Raw genomic sequence first — 25538 nt, forward strand, 5'->3', positions numbered from 1 at the left:
TATTTATGTATTTATTTAATTACATTTGGGGGACTGGAGAGATGGCTCAGTGGTTAAGAGCACTATCTTCTCTTCCAGGGGACCTGGGTTTGAGTCCCTGAACCCACACCGTGGCTCACAATCTTTTGTAGCCACAGTTATGGGGATCCGATGCCCTCTTCTGGCAGCTGTGGGTACTGCATGTACATGGTGCACAGACACACCAGAACACCCACGCACAGAAGGTAATAATAATTTTAAAATGTACACAGTCTAGGGTGGCTGTGGGGATCAGAGCATGAGTTGGAGGGTAAGGGTAAGTTCTTTCCTTCCACTGTGTGGTTCTTGGATACCAAGCTCATGTCCACAGTGTTAGTGCTGAACAGTCTTGTGGAGTGCAATACATTTTTTTTTTTTTTTGAGATAGGGTTTCTCTGTGTAGTCCTGACTATCCTGGCACTCACTCTGTAGATCAGGCTGGCCTCGAACTCACAGAGGTCCTCCTGCCTCTGCCTCTCAAGTTCTGGAATTAAAGGTGTGTGCCATCACTGCCCGGCAATGCACATGTTCTTATGTGTGATGACAAATTTCTTTTTATTTCTGCCATATGAGTTGGGTTTTCTTTTTTTAACTTTATGTGTATTGGTGTTTTGCCTGTCTACCTGCATGTCGGTGTGAGGGTGTTGGATCCCCTGGAACTGGAACTACAGACAACTGTGAACTGCCATGTGGGTGCTGGGAATTGAAACCAGGTCCTCTAGAAAAGCAGCCAGTACTCTTAACTCACTGAGCCATCTCTCTCCAGCCCCAAGTTGGGTTTTCTTTAGATGTATGTGTGTCTGTGCTTTGCATGCATGTGTATGAGCTTATATGTGCATGTGGAGGCCAAAGGTCAACACCAGTTGTCTTCTGAATTGATCTCCACCTTTTTTTAAAGCATGTGATTATTTTTATGTTATGCACACACAAATGCCAGCATATATGTATATACACTAAGGGTATGTCTGATGCCCATGGAAGCCAGAAGAGAGCATCATATCCCCGGGACTAGAATTATGTATGTGACGTTGTGAGTCACCATGTGGGTGCTGGGATTCCAGTTGAGGTCCTCTGCAAGAGCAGCCAGTGCTCCTAACTGCTGAGCAGTCTCTCCAGCCCCTAGTCTGCATGTTTTAATGTGTGTGTACTTGCTCGGACATGTACCAGTGCATGGAGGCCTGACATGTGTGTTATGTGTCTTCTCAATTGTTTCTCACTTTATTTTTCAGCCAAGGTCTAGAACTAAATCTGAAGCTCACCAACTGCTAGACTGGATGGAGAGCTAGCCCCAGGGATCCTTGTCCTGTGTCCATTTCCAAAGTTGGCTGTATCTTTTTTTTTCCTTTTTACATGGGCGCTGGGGATCAAACCTAAAGTTCTCACCCTTGTCCAACCTCTGCAGCTCGTGTTGGGTTTTCTGATTACTTATTATAAGGAGACAGATTCCTGAATGAGAGAGACACCCCCATCTGTCCCAGAGACATTTAAAAGAGAGATACACGGTACATACAGACTAGAGAAAGACTTATTAGCATGTTTGTAAACGTGTGAATGTGGACAGGCCACAGTGACACATCTTTGGTTAGTTGCTGGTTTGGAGAGGTGGTCCCTTGGATACACATCACAGAAGACAGACACACAAACACACAGTCTCAAATGTCCTCTGCACCACAGTCATCCACACTCATCTGCACGCCACAGCCACACATGAACACACGCAAGGATCACAGAAGGGTCCAACTCCTCGCTGTTTATTTGCATATGTTGTATAAAAATAGGAAAAATAAACCCAGCTTGGACCACAGCTTCATAAAAAATGAGAGGAAATAAGGGAGGGGTGGGACCCAGTGTGAAATCCGGAGCCTTGGATGCGCTGTGCCGGGCCACTGCACTCACACACACTGATCTCCCGCAGCCACACACTCCGGGTCCCGGATGAGCAGGCCGACAAGGTTGAAAGTGACAGAGACCTCCAGGCAGCCGGGGGTCTCCTGAAAGGACATGGCTGGCTCAGGGGCTGCCGGGACTCAGGGCTCTCAGGTGCTGCAGATCCAGGTCCCCTCTCTAGACTCACCTTCTCCTGGGCCTCCTGGAGCTTGTGCAGCCAGCGGGAGAGGCGGTGACTCTGGGACCCGGGCTCTGCTGTGGGCTGAGACTGTGTCTGTGGACAGAGGAAGGGACTGTAAGCCTGCTGCTGGGACACAGGAAGTCCCCGTGGCTGGAGGCACAATGTGGAGGAGCCGGGGACCCAGGACTCACACAGGCCTGCAGCTGGGACTGGATGTGGCGCAGTGTGTGAAGAGGCTGGTGCAGGATGGGGCCCAGGGCTGAGTCAGTCACGTTCTCCAGGACCTCCAGTGTCAGGGCCAGATCAGCCTGCAGGGCCTTGGGACACTCCTGAACCTGAGAAGAGGCGAGAAATAACAGGTAATCAGGAGAAACAGGTAAGAGAGCTGAGGTAATGGCTGAGAGTGTGGCTCAGAGTGCTTGACCAGAACCTTCCAAGGATGGCCTGGGGACGTAGCTCAGTGGTAGAGCCCCTGCCTAGAATCCCCCAGTGAGGGGCTGGGGTGTGGCTCAGCGGTAGAGTACTTACCTAGCCTGTGTGAGACCTGAATTGAGTTCCTATAACCACATACACACCTGCCCCAAACCCCAAAAGGCAGAGGCAAGTCGGGTTGTGTAGGGAATACAATACAGGGGGAAGGTGGTTCAGGACACTTGGTGGAGACAGATGTGGACAAGAGGGATCCAAAGATGAGGAGTGTTTGAGAAGGAATACAGATGAGGAAGGTCCAGATGAGGAAAAAAGGAAGGGAGGAGATGGGTGAAGGCATACAAAAGGCGACTAGCAAACAGGACTCTGGCTTTAGTAGATCGGGGAGAAGAGAACAGAATAGGGAGGTAGGGGAGGTGGAGAAGGCTGTATGGAAAGATGGAGGATGGAGAGGAACGTAGGCTGGGAGAGGATCATCTTAAGAGATGAGGGGCAGAGGGGAGAGGCTGTGTGAGGGGAAACGGGGTAAGAAAGGAGACCACAGGGAGAAGCAGAGAACAGGACTGGGCATGGGTGCCAGACAGGCTGGGTGAGGAAGGAAGAGAAATATGAGCCAGGTGTAGTGCCATGTGTCTATGATCCCAGTGTAGTCAGGAGGCTGAGGCTGAGGGTCTCCAGGACCTCATGACTGAGGCCAGCCTGGGCTACATAGTGAGACCCCACTGTCCCTCCTGCCCCCCAAAAGAGATTGAGCTGAAGGAACCAGATAAGCATGGGATGGCAGAGGCACTTGAGGGACACGGGGTTTGGGGACAGAAGCAATAGGGCAAGGGGGTGACCCTCCCCTGGGTTCCAGTTTCTGGCTGCTGGGACAGGGACTGATGCTGCACTGGACATCCTTCCGGAGCAGCCGTTCCTCCTGAAGAGAAAGACACAGGTTAGCTCACACAGGAGAGACAGGGCCTAGTTCGCAGCAGCAAGAGTGACTCTTGGCCTGGTGGGAGGGCTTGAGGTGAGTTCACGGCAGAAGGGATAGACAGGTCATAGCTGGAAGACTCAAGCCTAGCTGATAGCAGAAGGTTAGAGGTTAGCCCACGGTGCCAGGCTGCCATCTTCATCCCAGTAGGAAAGATGGAGGGTAGCCCATTATGGTAACAGCAACGCACCAAAGACTGGAAAATGCCAATGCGACAGCCTGTTCTGGCTGGAGTGGGCTTGGAAGGAAGGACAGGACCAGCTGTGGCCAAGCCCAGCATCATGGTCACCAGACCCAGCAGCAATAGTATAGCCATGCTCAAGTCCCAAGTGTCCCCTGAGCTTCATGGTTCTGCTTTTTCAGCCTTGATGATGTGTACAAAGAGAAAAGGAGGTGAAGGGACACCAAAATTTACTCTCCAGAGGCAGGGAGCCAATTCCTGGGCCAGGTAGGTGAGCAGGTGTGGGCGTGGCCAGGTGTGTGATGCTGTTCCAGGAAGGAAAGAGAAACAGAATCCAGTGTCGGGAGTCTGCAAAACCATCTCTTTCAGGACATCGAATACATTGGAGATGGGAGGGGGGCAATAGTGGGAATGGGCAGAAGGCTCAAGGTCACAGTGGGAACGGGAGGTGGAGGGTGGGCGGGTGTGGAACAGGCTCCCTGACTGAGAAGGATGTCTCACGAAGATTCCTGCGAGTGAGTAATTGCTGTTGCGGTTGTGAGGATTATTTTCTGGGTGTTGTCCTGGTCGGGAGGTAGCTGGAAAGGATTCCTTTCTGGGTACTTGAGGGTGTTTGGGGAAAAGGCAGGCCTGTGAGTCAGTGGGCTGTATGAGGAAGGAGACTCCTGTAGAGTGAGGGCGTTGAGAGGAGGAAATTTGGAGCTGAGCACTCTTGACTGTGAGAAAGCCCCATTCCTGGCCAGGCCGTGGTGGCGCACGCCTTTAATCCCTGCACTGGAGAGGCAGAAGTAGGCGGATCTCTGGGAGTCTGAGGCTAGCCTGGTCTACAGAGCAAGTTCCAGGACAGTCTAGCTACACAGAGAAACCCTGTCTCAAAAAACCAAAGATAAAAAAGGAAAAGAGATCCATATTCCTTACTGATCTCGTAGAGGACCTGGGTGCTGTTGTTTTTGATCTTTTGGGGGGGGCCCACCACCCAACTCCCAAATAGATCACATATGGAAACTTATTCTTCATTATAAATGTCTGGCCTTAGCGTGGCTTGTTTCTAGCCAACTTTCCTTTTTAAATTATCCCGTCTACCTTTTACCTCTGAGATTTTTCCATTCTCTTACTTCTGTAAACCTTACTCTTACTCCATGGCTTGCTGTGTATCTGGGTGGCTGACCCTTGCCGTCCTCCTCCTTTTCTGACTTCTTTCTCTCCCAGATTTCTCCTTCTATAGATTCTCTCTCCCTGCCAGCCCCACCTATCCTTTCTCCTCTCTTGCTATCGGCTGTTCAAAGAATCACAACTTCCCAGAGTCAAACAAATACAACACAAACAAAAGTAACCCACCTTAAAATAACATTCTACAACACATGGGTTATCCACGTACAGCTCATAAGTGTCTATGATTTCAGTTCCAGGGTCTCTTATGCCCTCTTCTGGTCTCTGTGGGCACCAAGCACAAACACGATAAATACATACATGCAGACAAACACCAGTACACATAAAATAAAAATAAATCAATCTTTAAACAACAACAATAAAACCCCTCTACACTCTCTGACTGGGCTTAGTGGTCCACGACTGGCTGTGTGCTGTTGAAGGGTACATGACTCTGTGTCCTGGGATTCTGCCTCTTGGAAGAACCCTGATCCAGATAATGGTGGCCCCACTTTTCTGATGACTTCCTTGAGGTCCCTCCAGTGGTCAGGAACAGGCTAGGGTGTGTACAGAATTCTCTGTTTCACCCCCACTGTGCCTACTGCTGAGAGATGGGACAAGAGCCCGGACAGAGCTGGAGCTGGGTGTGGTGGCAGGAGCTTCGACTCCCAGCATGCGGGAGATGGGAGGAGAGACTAGCTGGACAGCAAGACCATCTCCAGAACCAAAGTAACAGAGGTGGGCTGAGGGAACGGCTTGCTCAGGAAAACTGCTGTGTCACAAGCTGCAGGACCTGAGTTTGATCTCCAGGACACATACTAAAAGCCAGTACCATATTTCATGCCTGCAGTCGCTTTGCTGGGGGAGGCAGGCAGAAGGCTCCCTGGGGCTAGCTAGCTAGCCTGTCTTACCAATTGGTAAGGTTGCAGTTCAGTGAGAGACCCAAAAAACAAGGTGAAGAGTGACTGAAGAAGACACCTGGTAAAAGCTTGTGTGTGTGTGTGCGCGCGCACACACACACACACACACACACACACACACACACGCACACACACATGCAAAGCCTCAGCAGTTAAGGTGTCTCCTTTCTGACTGTTGGGTAATATGAAACAGGGAAGAAGGTCCTCATTTGCTGGGGACAAGGGCACTTCCTAGGGAAGGCTGGGGAAGGGTCTTGGACTCTGATGTCACCCATCACCTCTGGAGTCTTCAGATCCGCATAACCAGAAAGCAATTGCTGTGATGTGTCTGCAGTTTTTATTTCTTCCTTTCTTCTTAGCCCTCAGTGCCCGAGGTCATTAATCATACTTTTCAGATCACAACACAGAACCACAATCGGCTCATAAAAGACTCTCCTCCTCTCCCATCCCCACCCCTACCCATCCACCTCCCAGACACCCACTTCAGCGGGCCCTGATATACAACTGCCAAGAGGCACCGTTTTAATTTGTGACTTTGTGTGTCTCTGCGTTTCCAATTTACACAAATGAGATTGTGCTATAAATCTACTAACTTTGAAAAAAAATTAAAACTTAACGTTTCGTTTCTGTGCTCTCCCCACACAGCTGCGGACAACCAGTTCCCTGTCTGTAACTGTGGCAGTGCGCCCACAGGGCCTGTGCTTACCCACTCGCCCAGAGATGGGCATTTAGGTCGCCTCCAGCTCCACGTTCCCGTAAGGCCCACACCTGTTCTCTGTGTGGGAGACTTTTTAGAGTCTGCTGCTGCAGCCACCAGCTGGTACCCTCCCACCTCATCCCATGGGCTCACTTTCGCACTCACTCGTGAAAAGGGTGGGCAGTCCCCACACACTGACAGCTTCCCACCCATGTGCCTGGATCTCCCTGCTCCTCTAGGTCTCTTTTCTGTGTGGATGCTGAGCATACCGGAAGTGGAAGTACCATTAGGGATTTCTCCAGGAACAATCCCTACCCAGGGATGCAGCCGGAAGCTAAATGTTACAGCTTTCGGGTTGGTGAGCAGATCAGCTGGTGCAAGAGCTTGCCACGAAGCTTGGCAACTCAGGTTCAAAACCCAGAACCCACTCCTGCAATTTGTCCTTTGATATTCCACATCCACAATAAATAATGTAATTTAATAAAAGTAAGTGTAATTTAAACACATGCTTCTCTGTCAAGCTGAAGGTCATCCAAGGGCTGGGAGTGCGGTGAGAGAAGTGAATGGCATAAGATGTAGAATTTAGGGTGCTCACTCTTGGGGTGGGCAAGTACACTAAGTTTCCCCCACTGCTCCAGCTTGTGCCTGTTGTGTGGCTTCATGAGGAGTCTGTTTCTATTCAACCCAGACAGAGGGAGCAATGACAGACCAATGGAGGAGCCCATCCGAGTCCAGCTTGGGGAACCAGAGTTGTCTGGGAGTTACGAGATTCCGAGGGAAACCCCCTTGCAGCTGCGTTACAGAAAAGCCCACCCCAGCATGGACGAGGACTCATAAATGCTGCATGCCGGGCTGGAGAGACGGATCAGCAGTTAAGAGCACTGGCTGCTTTTTCAGAAGACCCGGAGTTCAATCCCCAGCACCCAAATGGCAACTCACAACTGTCTAATCCAGCTCAAACTGATTTGACACCCTCATACAGAAATAAATGCAGGCAAAACACCAACGCACATAAAAGTAAAAAAAAAAAAAAAAAAAAAAAAAAAGAGCCTCATGTCTGGAGTTCCCTGCACAGCTTTTGGGCAGCTCCACCCAAGAGCCTCCCCTCCCTGCCCAGCAACCACCTACTGGATTTGTCCCTCCCCAGAGGTCCTCTTGATTCTCGTAGGTCTTTGTGCTTTTGGGCTCGTTTCTCCATCCACGTTGGGGAAGAGGCATTCCCTCACACTGTGTTCCTGTCTCTTGGGCTTGGGAGAGAACTCAGACTCACACATGCATACTCAGAAGGACAATGATGTCATGGGGTCACAGGTCACGCCTGTGTCTACATGGTCTACCTGGTGCTGTTCACCAGAACTTCCCCAAATGGTGGAGTTGTAGTGTCTCTGTCCTCTCCGGGACAGCACAGTCGGCTCTCCGTGTGGACAAGCGCCACAGCCACAGAGTCAACCCACTGAGGAGTGCTGTGGATTTGTTTTATTTTAATTGAGACAGGGTCTGGATGTGTAGCCTTGGTTGTCCTGGAACTCACTGTGTAGACCAGGCTGATCTTGAACTCAGAGATTTACCTACTTCTGCCTCCCGAGTGCTGGGATTAAAGGCGTGCGCCACCACCGCCCGGCTCTTTTCTTTTTCTTTTTCCTTTTTTTGTCTCATTCTGTAGCCCAGACCCACCTGGAACGCCCCCTCCACCCCAGGCTAGCCTTGATTTTATGGGTCATCATCTCCCCTCAACCCTCTGAGTGCTGGGACTGTGGGTCTGTGCCACCACTGGATCCAACTGTGGACTGGAAAAAGAAAAACTGCATCTGTACTGAGGTTGTACAAAGGTTTTTTTCTTTTTTACTTTTCTTTTTCTTTTTTGAAACAGTGTGGCCTGGACTAACCTTGAGGCTTGAACTCATATCTGCTGCCCTAGCCTCTCAAATACTGAGAATACAAGCAAGTGGCCTCACAGCTGGTTGTACCCCTGTCTTCACCTCTCAAAACTGATCCAGGGGCTGGGGAGATGGCTTAGTGGACAAGGCACCTGCTGTGCAAGTGTGAGATGACTTAGGACCCCCACACCCACCTACAGAGCCTGGCACAGCGGCACATAGCTGTAATCTCAGCACTGGGGAGGCAGAGGCAGGAGGATCCCAGAAGCTTGCTGGGCAGCCAGCCTAGCCAGATCGGAGAGTTCCAGGCTTAGAGAGAGACCCTGTATCAAAAATTAGGTGGAGGGTCTGGAGAGATGGCTCAGTGGTTAAGAGCATGTACTGCTCTTGCAGAGGACCTGGGCTGGGTTCCCAGCACCCACATGGTGGCTCATGCTGTCTGTCTTTCCAATTCTTGAGGATCTGATGCCCTCCTCAGGCCTTCTTGGACTACTGCACACAAGTGGTGTGCATGAGCTCAGGCAGGCACATACACATAAAAATAATTCAAACTTGGGGATGGGAGAGAGAAAGAACTTTATAAAAAGTTAGGTGGAGACTGGGTATGTTGATGCACCTTTAAACCAGGTGGTGGTGGCACACACGCCTTTAATCCTAGCACTCGGGAGGCAGAGGCAGGCAGATCTCTGTGAGTTCGAGGCCAGCCTGGTTTACAGAGTGAGTTCTAGGACAACCAGAGCTATAAAGTGAGATCCTGTCTTGAAGAAAGAAAAAAAAAGTTAGGTGGAAAGTGATTGAAGGAGATGCCCTACGGCAGCCTCTGGCTTCTGCGTGTAGGTGTACGTACATGTGAACACATACATGCATACCACACAACACGTACACACACAAGAATTAAAAAACAAAACAAAACAACCTGTTCTCGGGCTGGCGAGATGGCTCAGAGGTTAAGAGCACTGACTGCTATTCCGGAGGTCCTGAGTTCGATTCCCAGCAACCACATGGTGGCTGACAACCATCTGTAATGAGATCTGGTGCCCTCTTCTGGCCTGAGGGCATACATGGAGGCTGAACACCGTGTACATAATAAATAAATAAATTAAAAAAAAAACAAAAACAAAAAAAAAACAACCTGTTCTCTAAACTGAGCACATGTCTGTAATACCAACATGAGGGAAGCTGAAAAAAGAGGAAGAATATGAGTTTGGGGTTAGCCTGGGCTACATAGCAAAACTCTATGTCAAAACAACAACAAACATCCCAAAAGGAAACAGGCAGAAGACAAGAGCAGACAGACAAAGAGGGGAGGAAGAGAGCACTCGGAAGCCATATGGAAAACCATCAGAATATGAGTGCAAAGCCCGGCTGAGCTTCCTCTAGGAGACCCGTGGGATGACCCGTGGGATGACTATGGCTGCTAATGACAGTTAGGGGTAGACGCTGTCGAGGCTGAGGGAAGGAAGGGGCTCTCTCACACCAGCCTGGAGGAAATAGGATGCCACAGTCAGTCACCTCTCTCTGTGTGTCCTCCCCTTCTCTCTTTCTTTTTAAAATTACGTGTTGTGTGTGTGTGGTGTGTGTGTGTGTATGTTGTGTATGTGGTATGTGTGTGGTGTGCAGAGGTCAGTTCTCTCTTTCCATCATGTGGTTCTCAGATTTGAACTCAGGTTGTCAGGCTTGGTGGCAGGATCCTGAACCATCTTGCCAACATTTCTTTTCTTTGTCTTTATTTTCCTCCCTCCCTCCCTCCCTCCCTCCCTCCCTTCCTTCCTTCCTTCCTTCCTTCCCTGATAGGCTCCTGGCCTCTGTGCCCAACAAGAGACTCTCCTGACACTCTGGCCAGAGGCTGTGGCTGTTGTTGGTCTGTGAGCCACCCTTTGGGGTAAGAAGGCGTTTCCCCGTAGGTGATATTTTTTAGTTAGTATACAGAATGATGGGTTTCATTATGACATCTTACATGTGTCATTTTTTGCTTTATTTCTATTCATTATTTTTTTAAAAATGTTATTTTTGATTTGTATAAAGGATTTATTTATTTTTATTTTGTGCGTACGGGTGTTTTACCTCCATACATGGCTGTGCAGCACATGCGTTCAGTGTCCTGAGAGATCAGAAGAGCTCTGAGTATTTGGAACTGGAGTTACCAATGGCTGTGAGCGGCCATGAGAGTGCGGGGCAGTGCATCCAGGTCCTCTGGAAGAGCAACGAGTGTTCTTAACTGCTGAGCCATCTCTCCAACCCCTTGTTTTTTGTCTTCGTTTGGTTGGTTTGGTTTGGTTTTTCCAGACCGGGTATCAGTGTAGCTTTGGATGTTCTGGAACTCCCTCTTTAGGCCAGGCTGGCCTCGAACTCAGAGATCTGCCTACCTTTGCCTATCCAGTGGGATTAAAGGCAAGGCGTGTGTCACCACCACCCGGCTCAGCCCTTGTTTTTAATTGTAGTTATGTGGATGTGTTTGTGTTCGTGGTGGGGAGGGACGGCGTTGCCTCCTTGGGGCTGGAGTTACAGGTGGTGATGTCTCTCTTGTGCCCCCTCAGGCCCCACACTGTTCTCTTCCCTGTTCCAAATAATTCCCCTTGTGCTTTTATGACTTTCCTACATACAGTGCTAAATGTAGATTCCGCATAAGGGAGAAAATTCGTGATATTTGCCTTCCTGAGTCTGGTTTATTTCGCTCGACACGAGGCTTTCCAGTCCCACCCATTTTTCCTGCAAATGGCACAGGTTCATTCTTCCTCACTAGGCACATAAATTATTTTAACCATTTCCTCTCGCCACCGCAGCGATTCTCACCGCGTGGGTCACCTGGGATCTTGTTCCGCAGGCACGTTCTCTGAGCTCCTGAGAGTTCTGAGTGGTTCTGAGGCCGTTGTCCCCAGTCCGTGCGGAAGGCAGGCCTCCAGCCTTCTCTGGATAGCAGGGTAGTTTGGACTTGGAGGTGGGGTATGGCCACTGTACTAGTCGTACTAATCACGCCTCTGGGACTGTCGCCGGGTGTTCCCTAGCCCCGCCTAAAGCGTTCCCCAGGGAGGGGCCAGGAGACCATTCTGCTGACGTATTCGAAGGGCGGGGTCAGTCAGGGAGGGGGTGGGGAGATGCCTGGTGGGCGGGGCCAAACGATGACGGACAGAAGACCGGATCTGAAAGAGAAACCCAGGAGACTGGAGCCAAGCCTGGAACCCTGATTGGAAAATCCTCAGAACCCAGAGGATGGTGGGAGGATAGGAAGTTGCCCTGACTCACCCCAAATTCCTAGCGATGGTGAAGGCACACAGCAAGGAGGGAGATGTTTTTAAAGAAATTGGGGCACGGAGGAGGCCTTTCTTGGAATCTTAGGGGACACATGTAGGAGTTTTGGGGGGGTGCCAGAAGAAAGATGATGGGTTTGGATGACTTGTGCCACACACCAGTAATAAATAATGATGACGGTGCCTGTGTCTCATGGAATGTGCTAGAAACCGGCTTTTGCTTTTTTTTCCCCCTTAGGTTCTTTTTTTTTTTTTTTCTTTTTTCTTTTTTATGAGACAGGGTCTCACTCCGGAGTCCTGCCTGGCCCGGAACTCTCTATGTAGAACACTGGCCTGGAATTCACAGAGCTCTTTCTCCCTTTGTTTGAGGGCTGGGATTAAAAGCCTGTGCCACCGGCAGCTCCCTGTCCCCTCTTTTATTCAAAACCCCAGGTAGTCCAGGTTGGACTTGAACTCTACGTAGTCAGGAATGACCTTACATTCTCGATCCTCCTGCCTCCACTTCTGGAGTGCTGGAATTGCAGGCATGAACCCTCCCCCCTCATACCCAGGGCTTCCTGTATGCTAGGAAGCACTTGACCACTTAGTCGAATCTCCAGTCCCTATAGCATTTTATATCTATAATTATGTAGATCCCCAAGATAGACTTATGCAGTGCAGTCTCTATTGAAATGTCACTGTAGACATGAAGCCATCCTTCCAGCTCATACACACAAACACAAAGACCCACACCACACAGGTCCACCTCACAGACACACACACAGACACACGCACACACACAGACACACACAGACACACACACACACACACACACACACACACACACTGGCATTTTGAGACAGGGGCTCATATAGCCTAGAATAACCTCAAACTTGCTGTGTAGTGGAGGATGGCCTTGAACTCCTGATGTCCTGGCCTCTAATTTCCAAAGGCTTGGCAATTCAGGCACTCCCACCATGCCCTGCTTATAGTTTGTTTGAGACAGGGTTTTTAAGGCTGTCTAGAACTCCTGATCCTGCTGCCTTAGTGTCTTAAACTCTGGGACTACAGAAGTGCCGCTTCACCTCAGAGCCTCCCCTTCCCCCATTTTAAACCCAATCTGCTATGGATGTGCATGATTGACTGAGCCTAGGTCACGTGTCTGCAGAATGGATGTGCATGATTGGCTGGGCCTAGGTCACGTGTCTGCAGAACTACTTCACAGGTGCCAGGACCCTGGAAGACTGAGAACTGAGCTTCCACAAGGAAGATTAGGTCTCAGATTATCCCTGTAGGATGGCATATGTATGAATGGGTTTTCAATGTCCTGCTTCTTGACTCCATATTCTTTTTTTCCAACTAATTTTTAAAAACAAACTCTCTCTCTCTCTCTCTCTCTCTCTCTCTCTCTCTCTGTGTGTGTGTGTGTGTGTATGTGTATGTGTGTGCACATATGTAACCTAGGGCATTGCCCATGTTAGCAAGTCTCTGCCATTAAGCCACAGCCTTAATTCCCCTCCCTCTTGTTTTGGAAACAAGGTCTCCCATAGTCCAGGCTGATTTTGAACTCAATACTTACCCTAGGATGCCCTTGAACTTGAGTCTACTGCCTCCACACTCAAACTGCTGGGATTACAGGTGTGTGCCACCATGTCCTGCTTTCTTTTGCACACTCAAATAACTTTAGATTTCTGTGCAATACCCAGTACATTTGCTGATGCTATGTGCATCGTTATTACATTGTGTTATTTTGAGAATAAAGACAAGAAAAAAGTGAGGAGCATGGGTGTGGCTCAGTGGTAGAGCCCCTGCCTAGAATCCCCCAGTGAGGGGCTGGGGGTGTGATCCAATGGTAGAGCACTAGCATAGGCAAGGTTGTTGGTTCCAACCCCAGAGTCACACACATGAGATGAGATGAGGTGGTATATACCTATAATCCCAGCACGCAAGAGGCTGAGGCAGGTGGATCATGTTTTGAAATCAGCTTGGGTGAAAGGAAGAAAAAAGTAATAAAACCTTTCTTATGGTTTGAATTGAATATTTTCCCCAAGCTCCTATTTGATGTGTTTGTTCCCTGACTATCTGGGGGGCTATGGAGTCTTTAGGATGTGGGTGCTGTCTGGCAGATGCAGGTCACTAGGGGCTGGCCTTTGAAGATTAGTCTGGCCTTAGTTTCGGTAGCTCCCTGCTTCCAGATCTTATTCTGTGTGAGCAGTGTTGCTGCAGGCTCCCACTGTCTGGTGAGCCACTCCGCCTTTTCCTTCACGTGGTGGGTGGCTGAAACCCTATCAGCCTAGGAGCCCAAATGAATTTTTCTTCCCTGGAGTTATTTCTGCTAGCTTTTTGTTTGCTCATTTGTTTGTTTTTTGAGACTGGGTGTCACAGGCTGACTAGCCCTTCATAGATAACCCTGAAATGACCTTGTACTCCAGCTCTTTCCTTTGGACCACAGAGCACTGGGATCTCAGGCAGGCACGTGCCAGCACATCTGGTTTATAGTGCGCTGGGGATGGAACCCAGGACTTTGTGCACGCTAGGCAAGCTCTCTACCCACTGAGCCACACCCCCAGCTAGGCAAGCTCTCTACCCACTGAGCCACACCCCCAGCTAGGCAAGCTCTCTACCCATGAGCCCACCCCCAGCTAGGCAAGCTCTCTACCCATGAGCCCACCCCCAGCTAGGCAAGCTCTCTACCCATGAGCCCACCCCCAGCTAGGCAAGCTCTCTACCCATGAGCCCACCCCCAGCTAGGCAAGCTCTCTACCCATGAGCCCACCCCCAGCTAGGCAAGCTCTCTACCCATGAGCCCACCCCCAGCTAGGCAAGCTCTCTACCCACTGAGCCACACCCCCAGCTAGGCAAGCTCTCTACCCACTGAGCCACACCCCCAGCTAGGCAAGCTCTCTACCCACTGAGCCACACCCCCAGCTAGGCAAGCTCTCTACCCATGAGCCCACCCCCAGCTAGGCAAGCTCTCTACCCACTGAGCCACACCCCCAGCTAGGCAAGCTCTCTACCCATGAGCCCACCCCCAGCTAGGCAAGCTCTCTACCCACTGAGCCACACCCCCAGCTAGGCAAGCTCTCTACCCATGAGCCCACCCCCAGCTAGGCAAGCTCTCTACCCATGAGCCCATCCCCAGCTAGGCAAGCTGTCTACCCATGAGCCCATCCCCAGCTAGGCAAGCTCTCTACCCATGAGCCCATCCCCAGCTAGGCAAGCTCTCTACCCATGAGCCCATTCCCAGCTAGGCATGCTCTCTACCCATGAGCCCATCCCCAGCTAGGCAAGCTCTCTACCCACTGAGCCACACCCCCAGCTAGGCAGATAAGAGAGTGACTGACCAGACAGTAAGGGTTCTGGCCTTTCCACCGGCTGGCTCTCTGTGGTTCCTTTGGGTGGGAGGAGGGGACGCACAGAGGCCGAAATGGAGCAGCTGTCTTGGCCGTGTCCTTGACCCCCACTTGCTCTAGACTTAGGAAGCCACAGGGTGGCTAGACATTTTCTGCAGAAGCCATCCTGGTGACTGTTTTCATGCCCTCTCCCCAGCTCCAAGTACACACATGTTGGGGTGGAAGGGGAGTGTGTGTGTGTGTGTGTGTGTGTGTGCATGAGTGTGTGCGTGTGTGAGTGTGAGAGAAAGATGTGACCAGGAGGCTAAGGAAGTCTTCATTCATCCAACTAGCTCAGGTTGTGCACAAAGTGCCCGAGGTTCCTACAGCTGTCCTCTCGAACTCCCGGATCCATCCCCGACCTCAGGGCCACCCTCCTCCATGCACCTCCCACTTGCCTTGCTCCACCTGCGCCTGCCTTTGGGATCTTTTTCTGTTGCCTGTTGACTCAGAGAACTTTGCTCTGCTGGGAGCACTCTGATAGCCATCATCTCATTTGTTTCTTTCCTTCTGTTTTTGTTTCTGTTTTGAGACAGGGTTTCTCTGTGTGCCCCTTGGTATTTCTTTTTTTCTGTTGTTTTGTTTTGTTGTTTTTCGAGACAGGGTTTCTCTGTAGCTTTGGAGCCTGTCCTGGAACTCGCTCTTTGCCATGTTGCGATACCACCAAGGGGTCAAATAGATAGTATTGTCCAAACCTTGGCCTTTTAGCATCTAGAACTATAGGCAAAATAAACCTTTTTTCTTTAGCAAGTACCCAGCCTTCAGTATTGTGTTGTAGCCAGAGAAGACCGGCTGACATAGAGAGTACGGATCATGTTTTTATTTGTGTCCATACGGAATGTACAAATAGCTGGGTGCTCTGAGTACTGGTGGGACACAGAGGCCACCTGGTCTGCTAAATGAAGAAAGTAATATGATTATTAAGAAATACTAAGGAGCCAGGCAGTGGTGGCCCAGGCCTTTAATCCCAAACCCAGGAAGCCGAGGCAGGCAGATCTCTGTGAGTTCAAGGTCAGCCTGGTCTACAAGAGCTAGTTCCAGGACAGGCTGCAAAGCTGCAGAGAAACCTTGTTTAAAAAAAAAAAAAGAAAGAAAGAAAAAAGAAAGAAAGAAATGGAAAGATGAACAGCTTTATGTAAAAGGGGCCAAGCGTACAAGGAAGCCCTGCTTCAGAACAGCATGCTCTTAGGAGAACAAACTCATCCCAGGACACAGGTGTTTGCTGCTAGCCCTACCTGACACACACGTAGTGTTCTTCTTCTCTATTCATTCCTCCCCGACGAGAATGTGGACGGCAAGAGACACACACCGGGGCCCATGCGAGGCCTAACATCATGCCCAGAACGTAGCAATTGCCTAACATTGGTGCTTTGACTTGTAATTAAATTTTGATTGTGCTGGGAGGTGGCGATACACACTGTTAATCCCAGCACTTGGGGGGCAGAGGCAGGCAGATTTCTGTGAGTTTGAGGCCAGCCTGGTCTACACTGAAACTAGGCTACATAGAGAAACCCAGTCTTGAAAATCAAACAAACAAGCAAACAAACAAAAACAGCAAAAAAAGTTTGAGTGTAATAGAAATTGATATCAGGCTGTTTTTCTAAAGGTCCTGAGTTCAATTCCCAGCAACCACATGGTGGCTCACAACCATCTGTAATGAGGTCTGGTGCCCTCTTCTGGCCCGCAGGCATGCATGCAGACAGAATACTATATACACAATAAAAAAATAAATCTTTAAAAAAAAATAGAAATTGCTATCGTTCCTTCCTGATTTCCTTTGCATCTTCGTGTGTGTGTGTGGTGTATGTGTGAGTGTGCAGGTGCCTGGGCCCATGTGCACGAGCATTCAAGTCCAAAGAAAGATGCCAAGTACCCTCCTCCCTGTCTCTGCCTTATTTGCTTGGTGCAGGGTCTCTCACTGAACCCAGAATGTTGATGTGCTAGGCAGTAGGCTACTGTCCTGTCTTTACTACTGCGCACCCTGTCCATCATTGGCGGTCTTTTTCTCTACATGGGCCCTGGGGATCTGAACTCAGGTCCTCATGCTTGCTCAGAAAGACTCTCACCCACCGAGTCATTTCCTTGTCTCTCTTTCCTTTGCTTATTACTGACTGGCCTGGAACTCACTAGGTAGACCACGCTGCTTTCTTTTTTTTTTTTTTTTGGTTTTTTCAAGGCAGGGTTTCTATGTGGTTTTGGAGCCTGTCCTGGAACTAGCTCTTGTAGACCAGGCTGGTCTCGAACTCACAGAGATCCTCCTGCCTCTGCCTCCCAAGTGCTGGGATTAAAGGCGTGCGCCACCACCGCCCGGCTGACCACGCTGCTTTCAAACTCAGAGATCCTCCTGTCTCAGCCTCTTGAACGCTGGGACAAAAAGTTTGTGCCATCATGCCTGACAATCCTCTGCTTCCTTTTAGTTTATTAAAAAATTAAAAAAAATTATGTCCATTGGTGTTTTGCCTGCATGAGGGTGTCAGAAGCCCTGGAATTGGAGTTACAGGCAGTCGTGAGCTGCCATGTGGGCTTTGGGAATTGAATCAAGTTTTTCTGGAAAAGCAGCCAGTGCTCTTAACTGATGAGCCATCTCTCCAGCTCACCACCTTGCCCCTCCCACTTCTTCTTCTTCTGTTTTTTTTATTATATTATATATATTTATTATATAATATATTATATATAATATTTATGCAATATTCTGTCTGCGTGTATGATTGCAGACCAGAAGAGGGCACCAGACCTCATTACAAATGGTTGTGAGCCACCATGTGGTTGCTGGGAATTGAACTCGGGACCTTTGGAAGAGCAGGCAATGCTCTTAATCACTGATCTATCTCTCCAGCCCTCTCTTTTGGTTTTTCGAGACAAGGTTTCTCTGTGTAGTTTTGGCTGGCCTAAAACTAGCTGTGTAGACCAGGTTGGCCTCAAACTTACAGAGATCAGCTTGCCTCTGCCTCCTGAGTGGAATTAAAGGTGTGTACCACCACCTCCTGGCCAGTCCTCTTCCCCATTAAAAAGAAAATTAAATATTCATGGGCTGACACAAGCACGATTCATCAACATCAAAGGCATTGGCCTCTAAGGCTGATGACCTGAGTGTGGCCCTCAGAACACACAGTGGAGGGAGAGAATTGATGCCACAGATATTTTTTAACCTCCAGCTGTGTGCATTTTGACACATGCACACACACACACACACACACACACACACACACACACACTAACATACAAATAAATAAATGTAAAAAACTTTTATTAAAGGTATATATATATATATATATATATATATATATATATATGTGTGTGTGTGTGTGTGTGTGTGTTGGTGTGGGCGGATACTAACTTTTGTGTGTGCCCTTGGAGGCCAGAAGAGGGTAGCAGGTACCCTGGAGCTGGGGTTTCAGGTGGTTGTGAGCTCCTGACGTGGGTGCCAGGCACTGAACTTGCTCCTGGCTGAGGAGCAAGTGCTGTGGATGTTGAGGCCTCTCTCTAGGCCCCTTCCTTGCTTTGTGAAATACGATCTTGTTTTGTAGCCCAGACTGGACTTGATCTTGAGTTCTTTTTTCCATCACACCTAGCTGCCTTTAGACTTCATTTTAAAAATGAATTGATTTTAAAAAACAACTTTATTCAGTATATTAGTCAGTGTTGTGCCAGGCAAAAAAGGAACAGTTTTTAAAAATGAATTGAGGGTGGTGGTGGAGGGGGAGGGGGCACAGTGGGCAGTTCAGGGGCTTGAAGCACAAGGATCAAAGTTCAAGTCTGCTTGGGACATAGAGTGAGTTCCAGGCTACTTGGATAACTTACTGAGACCCTGTCCCCACCTGTGATCCTAGCACTTGGGGGTGGCAGGAAAAGAATCAGGAATTCAAAATCATCCTCAGCTACATAGCAAGTTCAAGGCCAGCCTGGGCTACATGAGACCAGTTTCAAAAAAGTAAATATAAATACATTAAATACATGAAAAGTAAAAGGCAGCCTTCTATGCTCCTCAGTGGTTAGTGCTCGCTTAGTCTGTTCAAGGCCCTGGTTCACCCCCAGGAGAGGGAGAGGAAGGGGGATAACATAGGCTCTCGGCCTGTATGAGAAACCATACTAGAGGCCACAGATGAAATTTACCTACTTCAGGCAAACCTTGGCTTTGTGTTCATGCCTCTCAATTGATTGGCTAAAGTCCACCTAGAGGACAGAGGCTGATCTTTCTTTAAGTCGCCAGATTGTGGGTTTAATGGCTCTGTAAAGCCTCTCCCAGAGCAGCCAGGTGCATGTGTAATGGGATAACTGGGTCTCGCAGCCTATCGCTCACTGCAGCATCAGTGTGTGATTTACATCAATGGACTGCACACATTTAACATGGATCATCGATGAGTCTTGACATCTTAACCGCCGCATCTCTTCCTCTAGAAGCAACAATCTACATCCTGTCTTTATGAATCAGGTTGCGTTTTCCAGGATTTTATGATAGGTGCTGAGTGGAGGAAGGGAAGGAGGGAGGGAGGGAGGATGGAAGGAAGGAAGGGAGAGAGGGAGGGAGGGAGGGAGGAAGGAAGGAAAGACGGAAGGGAGGGAGGGAGGGAGGAAGAATGGATGAGAGGGAGGGAGGGAGAGAAGGAGGGAGAGAAGAAGGATGGGAGGGAGGGAGGATGGAAGGAAGGAAAGACCCCCTCCCCCAAGTGGCAACAGCTAACCCTGAAATCGAATCCTGCGTTTGCAGGCTCCTGGGACAGGACCCATTCTCTGACTCTTTGTCACTTCTGTTGTGTCTGTGATCAAATGTTCGACAGAAACAAGCAAAGGAGGAAGGGTTTCTTTTAGTTCATTCAGAGATTTCAGCCTGATGTGTTTTTTTTTTTTTTTCTCTGTTGACTCTGAGCCAGGGGGAAGGCAGTAAGTTATAGTCAATGGGTGTTCTCGACCTTCCTAATGCTGTGATCCATTAATCTGGCTCCTCATGTTGTGGTGAACCCAACCATAAAATTATTTTTGTTGCTACTTCATATTTGTAATTTTACTACTCTTATGAACTGTAATGTAAACCTCCCATATGCGAGCACGGGGGTCGCGACCTGTAGGTTGAGAACCACTGCTTTAAAGGAAGCCAGGGAAGAGGAGGGTGTTCACCTCAAGATGGCAAAGTGGCACAGATCTGAGAAGGGTGGGTACCCTCAGTGGTGAAGAACATACAACCTGAGAGTTGTATGTTGAAATAAACTCTTTCCTCTCCAAGTTGTTTTTGGTCATGGTGTTTTATCACAACAATAGAAATTCTAATTAAGACAGCTGTCCTAGCTGCAAGGGAGTCTGGTAAGTCCTTCTAGCCAGGCACAATTATGTGGCAACTTCCTCTTAGTTGAAACATCCGAATAAACTCACTGGCTCACCAAATTTGTCTTCCATGGCATAGCTTACTTTGGTCTATCATCAGTTCTCTACCAGGAATTAACAGATATTTGTATCATGTGTCTCCAGGAAAAGTGTCATAAATGCACACTGTAATTAAATGAGACCTCTACTACTAAAGAATATGTAGAGGTAGATACATCTTAGGCAGCTAGCATTCTCTGCTACCCACAGCCTGGTGTTGAGGGCACAGATTGTGGAGGACAGAAGTGCCAGGTTGAAGAGCATTTTGCACTAGAGTGTGGGAGAACCCTGTGAGTACAAGGGCTTGTGTGTGTTCTATTTGCCCAGTACCTATAACAATGCATGGCATACTACAGCTTTCAGTAACCACTGAGTGATGGTGGCCCTGGCTGATACAGAACAATAGAAACACTCCTGTCATTGTTCAAAGCATGGTAGACGTCTTAATAGAAAAATGTAGTTGATGCTTTCCCATCGATTATTTAGAAAGTTATCACTCTTGCCAGGGAGCTCAATCAGTAGGACAATGGATACTGCTGTCACCTTTTGTGGGATTCAGAGCCATAGTACCTCCTTCAACCCACTCAAGACTAAGTTACAGAATCAAAATGTTTCAGTCCTGAAACACTTGATGTTTCTCCATCAAGAACATTCTGCTACATGAATACCCCTATTTAGAATAGCTAAAACATTGCTAATTCCATCGACACTCTATTATCTAACATATTACTTCTGCAGATTTACCCACTTAGACTAATAATAGCTTTGTTCTTTAAAAATACATTGTATTTGATTCACAGACACCGTGGGCAATCATGGTGGGGAATGGTCTGGGCTGGGGGTGGGGACTGGAGAGTATTGTTCAGGGATACAAAATGTCAGAGGGGTAAGTAGTGGCTTCAGGCACTCTATTGGCAACACCCGGCTACAATGAACATCAGTGTTGCCAGGAGAGCAAGAGAGGGCTCTGCCAATAAAAACTCATGTTTTGTAAGTGTGACAACTTGAGTTCAATCCCCAGAACCCTCAATTGAAGGTAAGAACTGATCAAATGTCTCTGGCTTCTGCATGTGTGCCCTCCCAACAAAATATCACATGAAACAATAATTATATTTTTAATAATTTATTTAGATTTATTTTACATACATTGGTATGAAGGTATCAGATCCCCTGGAACTGGAATTATAAACAGTTGTGAGCTGCCATGTGGGTGCTGGGAATTGGACCCAGGTCCTCTGCCAGTGCTCTTAACTGCTGAACCATCCCTCCAGCCCACCTTCCAATAACAATATTTTATAATTTAAGAATAAAATTGCTGCCGGGCGGTGGTGGCGCACACCTTTAATCCCAGCACTCGGGAGGCAGAGGCAGGCGGATCTGTGTGAGTTCGAGACCAGCCTGGTCTACAAGAGCTAGTTCCAGGACAGGCTCCAAAGCCACAGAGAAACCCTGTCTCAAAAAACCAAAAAACAAAACAAAACAAAAAAAAAAAACAAAAAAAGAATAAAATTGCTAAGACGATAAATTTCAAATGTTCTTGTGGCAACAGAACATTTGATGAGGGCTGGAAATGTCGCTCAGGAGTAGGACGCTTGCCCAGCATGACAAAGCCCTAGGTTCTATTCATGGTGGCTTCAGCCTGTAACTTGAGCATATGGGAAGAGGTGGCAGGGGAGTTGGGAATTCAAGGTCATTTTTGGCTAGGTAATGAGTTAGAACCTGGGCTACATAATACCTTGTCTCAGAAAACAATGTGATAAGATGGGAAGGGGTTTAGAGCACACAGTGCTCCTTTAGAGGAGCCGGGTTTGGTTCCCACCATCGATGTTCACAACCACCTGCAACTCCAGCTCCAGGGAATCCAGGGCCTCTGCCTCCATGGGCAGTCCCCCAAATACGTGTACAGACACACACAGGCAAAACTGAAAAATGAAATCTCTTTAAAAGTAAGAAGTTGTCTGGCGGTGGTGGCACATGCCTTTAATCCCAGCACTTGGAAGGCAGAGGCAGGTGGATCTCTGTGAGTTTGAGGCTAAACTGGTCTACAAAAGCTAGTTCCAGGGCAGACTCCAAAGCTACACAGAGGAAACCCTGTCTAGAAAAAAAAAAGAAAAAGAAAAAAGTCATGCATATCTGAATTGGGTCAATTTAGCTATAACACAATGTATCTATTTTCAAATATTTTTTTCCATATACATGTACTCTCCAATCTGGACTGCCACAGAGACAGACAGGAAGCACGGCAGCCTTTTCTTTGGCATCTTAGTGCAAATTTTTTTTTCAAGACAGGGTTTGTCTGTAACTTTGGAGCCTGTCCTGGAACTTGCTCTGTAGACCAGGCTGGCCTTGAACTCACAGAGATCCACCTGCCTCTGCCTCCTGAGGGCTGGGATTAAAGGTGTGCACCACCATTGCCTGGCCAAATTTTCAAAACATATATATATATATATATATATATATATATATATATATATGGTTTAAATTTTTGATATTACAATTTATTTTATATGTGTGAATGTTTTGCCTGCTTACATATCTGTATAAATGTCCCTGCCTCGTGCCCGTGGGGACTGAAATGGAGCAATGGATGCTCTGGGATTGCATCTGCAGATGGTTTTGGGCCATCATGTCAGTGCTGGGGACTGAACCCGGTTCCTCTGCAAAAGCAGCAAGTGCTCCTAACCACCGAGCCCTCTCTCCAGCCCCTCATTTTATTTATTTATTTTTATTTTTTGAACAGGGTTACACATAGCTATGGCTAACTTTTAACTCATCTTCCTGCCTCCCCTCCTGAGTTCTGGGATTAGAGGTGTGGGGTACCACGCCTGGCTTTGCAGACAATCTCATGCATGTACGTCATTGTACTTTGCTCTTACTCAGTCCCGATCATGTATCCTGTTCTCCTCACAGCTGGAGTTCAACGTCACGTTTCCTTCTCTCTGATCTGGGATGCTCCATAGCCTTTCTGCTTATTCTTTTGTGATGCTGACATTTAAGGAGAGTCTAAAGTAGCGCTCCATCGACTGTTTCCCTTGGATTCATCTGGTTCTTTCTTGTTGACTTAAGTTCAGGGTAAACATGAATTTTCCCAGAATAATTCAGAAGCAGCGCTGTGTCCTTGGTGCGTCCTGCTGGAGGGAACACTGTGTCTTTCCATCTTCTTCTGGGTGATTAGGGGAAGCTGGAGCCAGCTTGGTGTCTTCATTGTAAAGGTTTCTGTCCTTGGCTGGGAGAGGGAGTGGCTCAGTGGGTAGAGTGCTTGCTGTGCCTGCACAGGGACCTGAGTTCACATCTCTGGCACCCACATAAAAGTCAGGCACTGACGAGGGGGTGGAGATAGGTGGATAGGTGAGCTTAGGTGAGACTGAGAGAGACCTTTTCCCAAAAATAAGGTGTCGACATCTGGCCTCCACACATGCATAAAAAGTTGCATTCACACATGCAGACAAAAACTCGCACACACACCGAAGTTTCTATCCCTGAGACAGGTGTTGTGATTCATGCCTGCAATTCTCACTCTGGGGAGTCAGGGACAGGAGCGTGAGTCTGAGGCCAACCTGGGCTACATTGCATGATTCTGTCTTGAACACTAAGGCAAGCAAGAGTTCCATCCTTCTTTCAAGTTAAGAGGTAACCCATGGGGTGATACTGTTACCCCAAAACTTTTTTGCCAAGGCTGTAACATCAGGTGACCCTTGCCACAATCAACGCAGCCCGTAACTTTGAAATGCCGGGGGCCCTGATTCTCCACAAAGACAAAGTCAGTACTGCAAAAGTAAGTTTGTGTGTGTGGTGGTGTGTTTGTATGTGTCTATGTTTGTGTGTTTGTGGTGTGTTTGCAAGTGTGTGTGATGTGTGACTGGTGTGTGTGTGTGTTATGTAGTGTGTTTGTTTGTGTGTGTATGTGTGCATGGTATGTTTATATGGGGAGACCAGAAAAAGACTTTGGTGTTGTGTCACTCCTCAGGAATGCCATTCACATTAATAATAATAATAATAATCATTATTATTGTTTTTTTTTCAAGACAGAGGTTCTCTGTGTAGCCCTGCCTGACTCAGGATTTGCTCTGTAGGCCAGGCTAGCCTCGAACTCACAGAGTTCCACTTGCCTCTGTTCCTCTTGGTACTGGAATTAAAAGTGTATGCCACAACCACCCAGCCACATTATTTTTTTAAAAAGTTGTTTTGCTTGTTATTATCAGATGTATGTGTGGTGTCTACGCATGATGCGCTTGTGGGAGGGCAGAGGACGACTTTGTGGAGTTGGGTCTCTCCTTCCACCTCTGCGTGGGTTCCAGGGACCGAGCTGAGGCTGTTAGGCTTCCACAGAGGATGCTCCACTCTCCGTGGCAGCCGGATGATCCTTCACTCCTCCGTTAGGCTAGACTGGCTGTGAGAGAGCCCACACCATCTCCTTTCCCTGCCTCCTCAATGTCACTGTACCCAGCTTTTCACACGGGTTCTGGGGGTCCAACTCAGGTTCTCATGCTTGCAAGGCAAGTGCTCCACAGATTGACTCATCTCTCCAGACCCTTTCACGTTTCCTCCTGAGTACCAGAATGCTACAAGTGTGGTTCAGCAGACATCTCACCCTCTCGGTTTCCCTGAAGACCTTTCTCTATTGATTCCCCATAGCCCTGGGCTCTTTTTCTCTGTTCAGAAACCCTGGGAAAACCAGCCCAGAGTCCTTCCCATTGTCTCCTTAGGCTCTTCAGAGCGATGAAGGTTCAGGACCACGGACAGGGACGGAGCTGTTAACTGTAGAATAACGTTTCTTCAGTACTGGTGCCTCGCCAAGGATTCTTCTAAATTATTTATATTTATTAACTTTTTTCCGTACTTTTTTTTTAAGGGTCGAATGATTCTTGCTATGTAGCCTAGGCTGGACTGGAACTCACCGTTCTCCTGAAAGCTGGTGTGACCCCGGTGCACACTCCCCAGCCTGACCCCCTCATTCTCTATGTTCATGAACTTCATCAGCTTCACCTTCCTGCCTACTGACATATTCTCAGACTGCCATCCAGCCAGGCTCTGCCTTACTTAGATTTCTCCATTCATGTGCTCTTATAAAAGGTGTGAACGGGGTCTGTAGAAAGTGACGCATCAGTTGGCAGGTCAATCATTTTCCTTCCTCCTCCTGGAGATACTTTGGTGAGAGTCAGTCCCTCACTGTAGCACTTCCTGGTTGAAGGGCCTTTAAAAAAATACTTTTTAGTTTTTATTTATTTATTTTTCTTTTTTAAAAA

General features: G+C 48.3%; 1 protein-coding gene across 1 annotated transcript; it reads right to left on the reverse strand.

Annotated features, from left to right (window-relative positions):
* Positions 1-1910: 1910 nt before the first annotated feature.
* LOC121449956 (interferon lambda-2-like) lies at positions 1911-25296 on the reverse strand. Its single transcript, XM_041654608.1, has 4 exons — positions 25191-25296; positions 2278-2483; positions 2093-2179; positions 1911-2009 (listed from the first exon to the last, which is right to left on the reverse strand). Exons 1-4 carry the CDS (start codon positions 25294-25296, stop codon positions 1911-1913), a joined length of 498 nt encoding a protein of 165 aa, XP_041510542.1.
* Positions 25297-25538: the final 242 nt, after the last annotated feature.

Source organism: Microtus oregoni, unplaced genomic scaffold, assembly GCF_018167655.1.
Source record: "Microtus oregoni isolate MIOR12 unplaced genomic scaffold, Mior012 000006F_ref0000085, whole genome shotgun sequence".
Classification (NCBI taxonomy): domain Eukaryota; kingdom Metazoa; phylum Chordata; class Mammalia; order Rodentia; family Cricetidae; genus Microtus; species Microtus oregoni.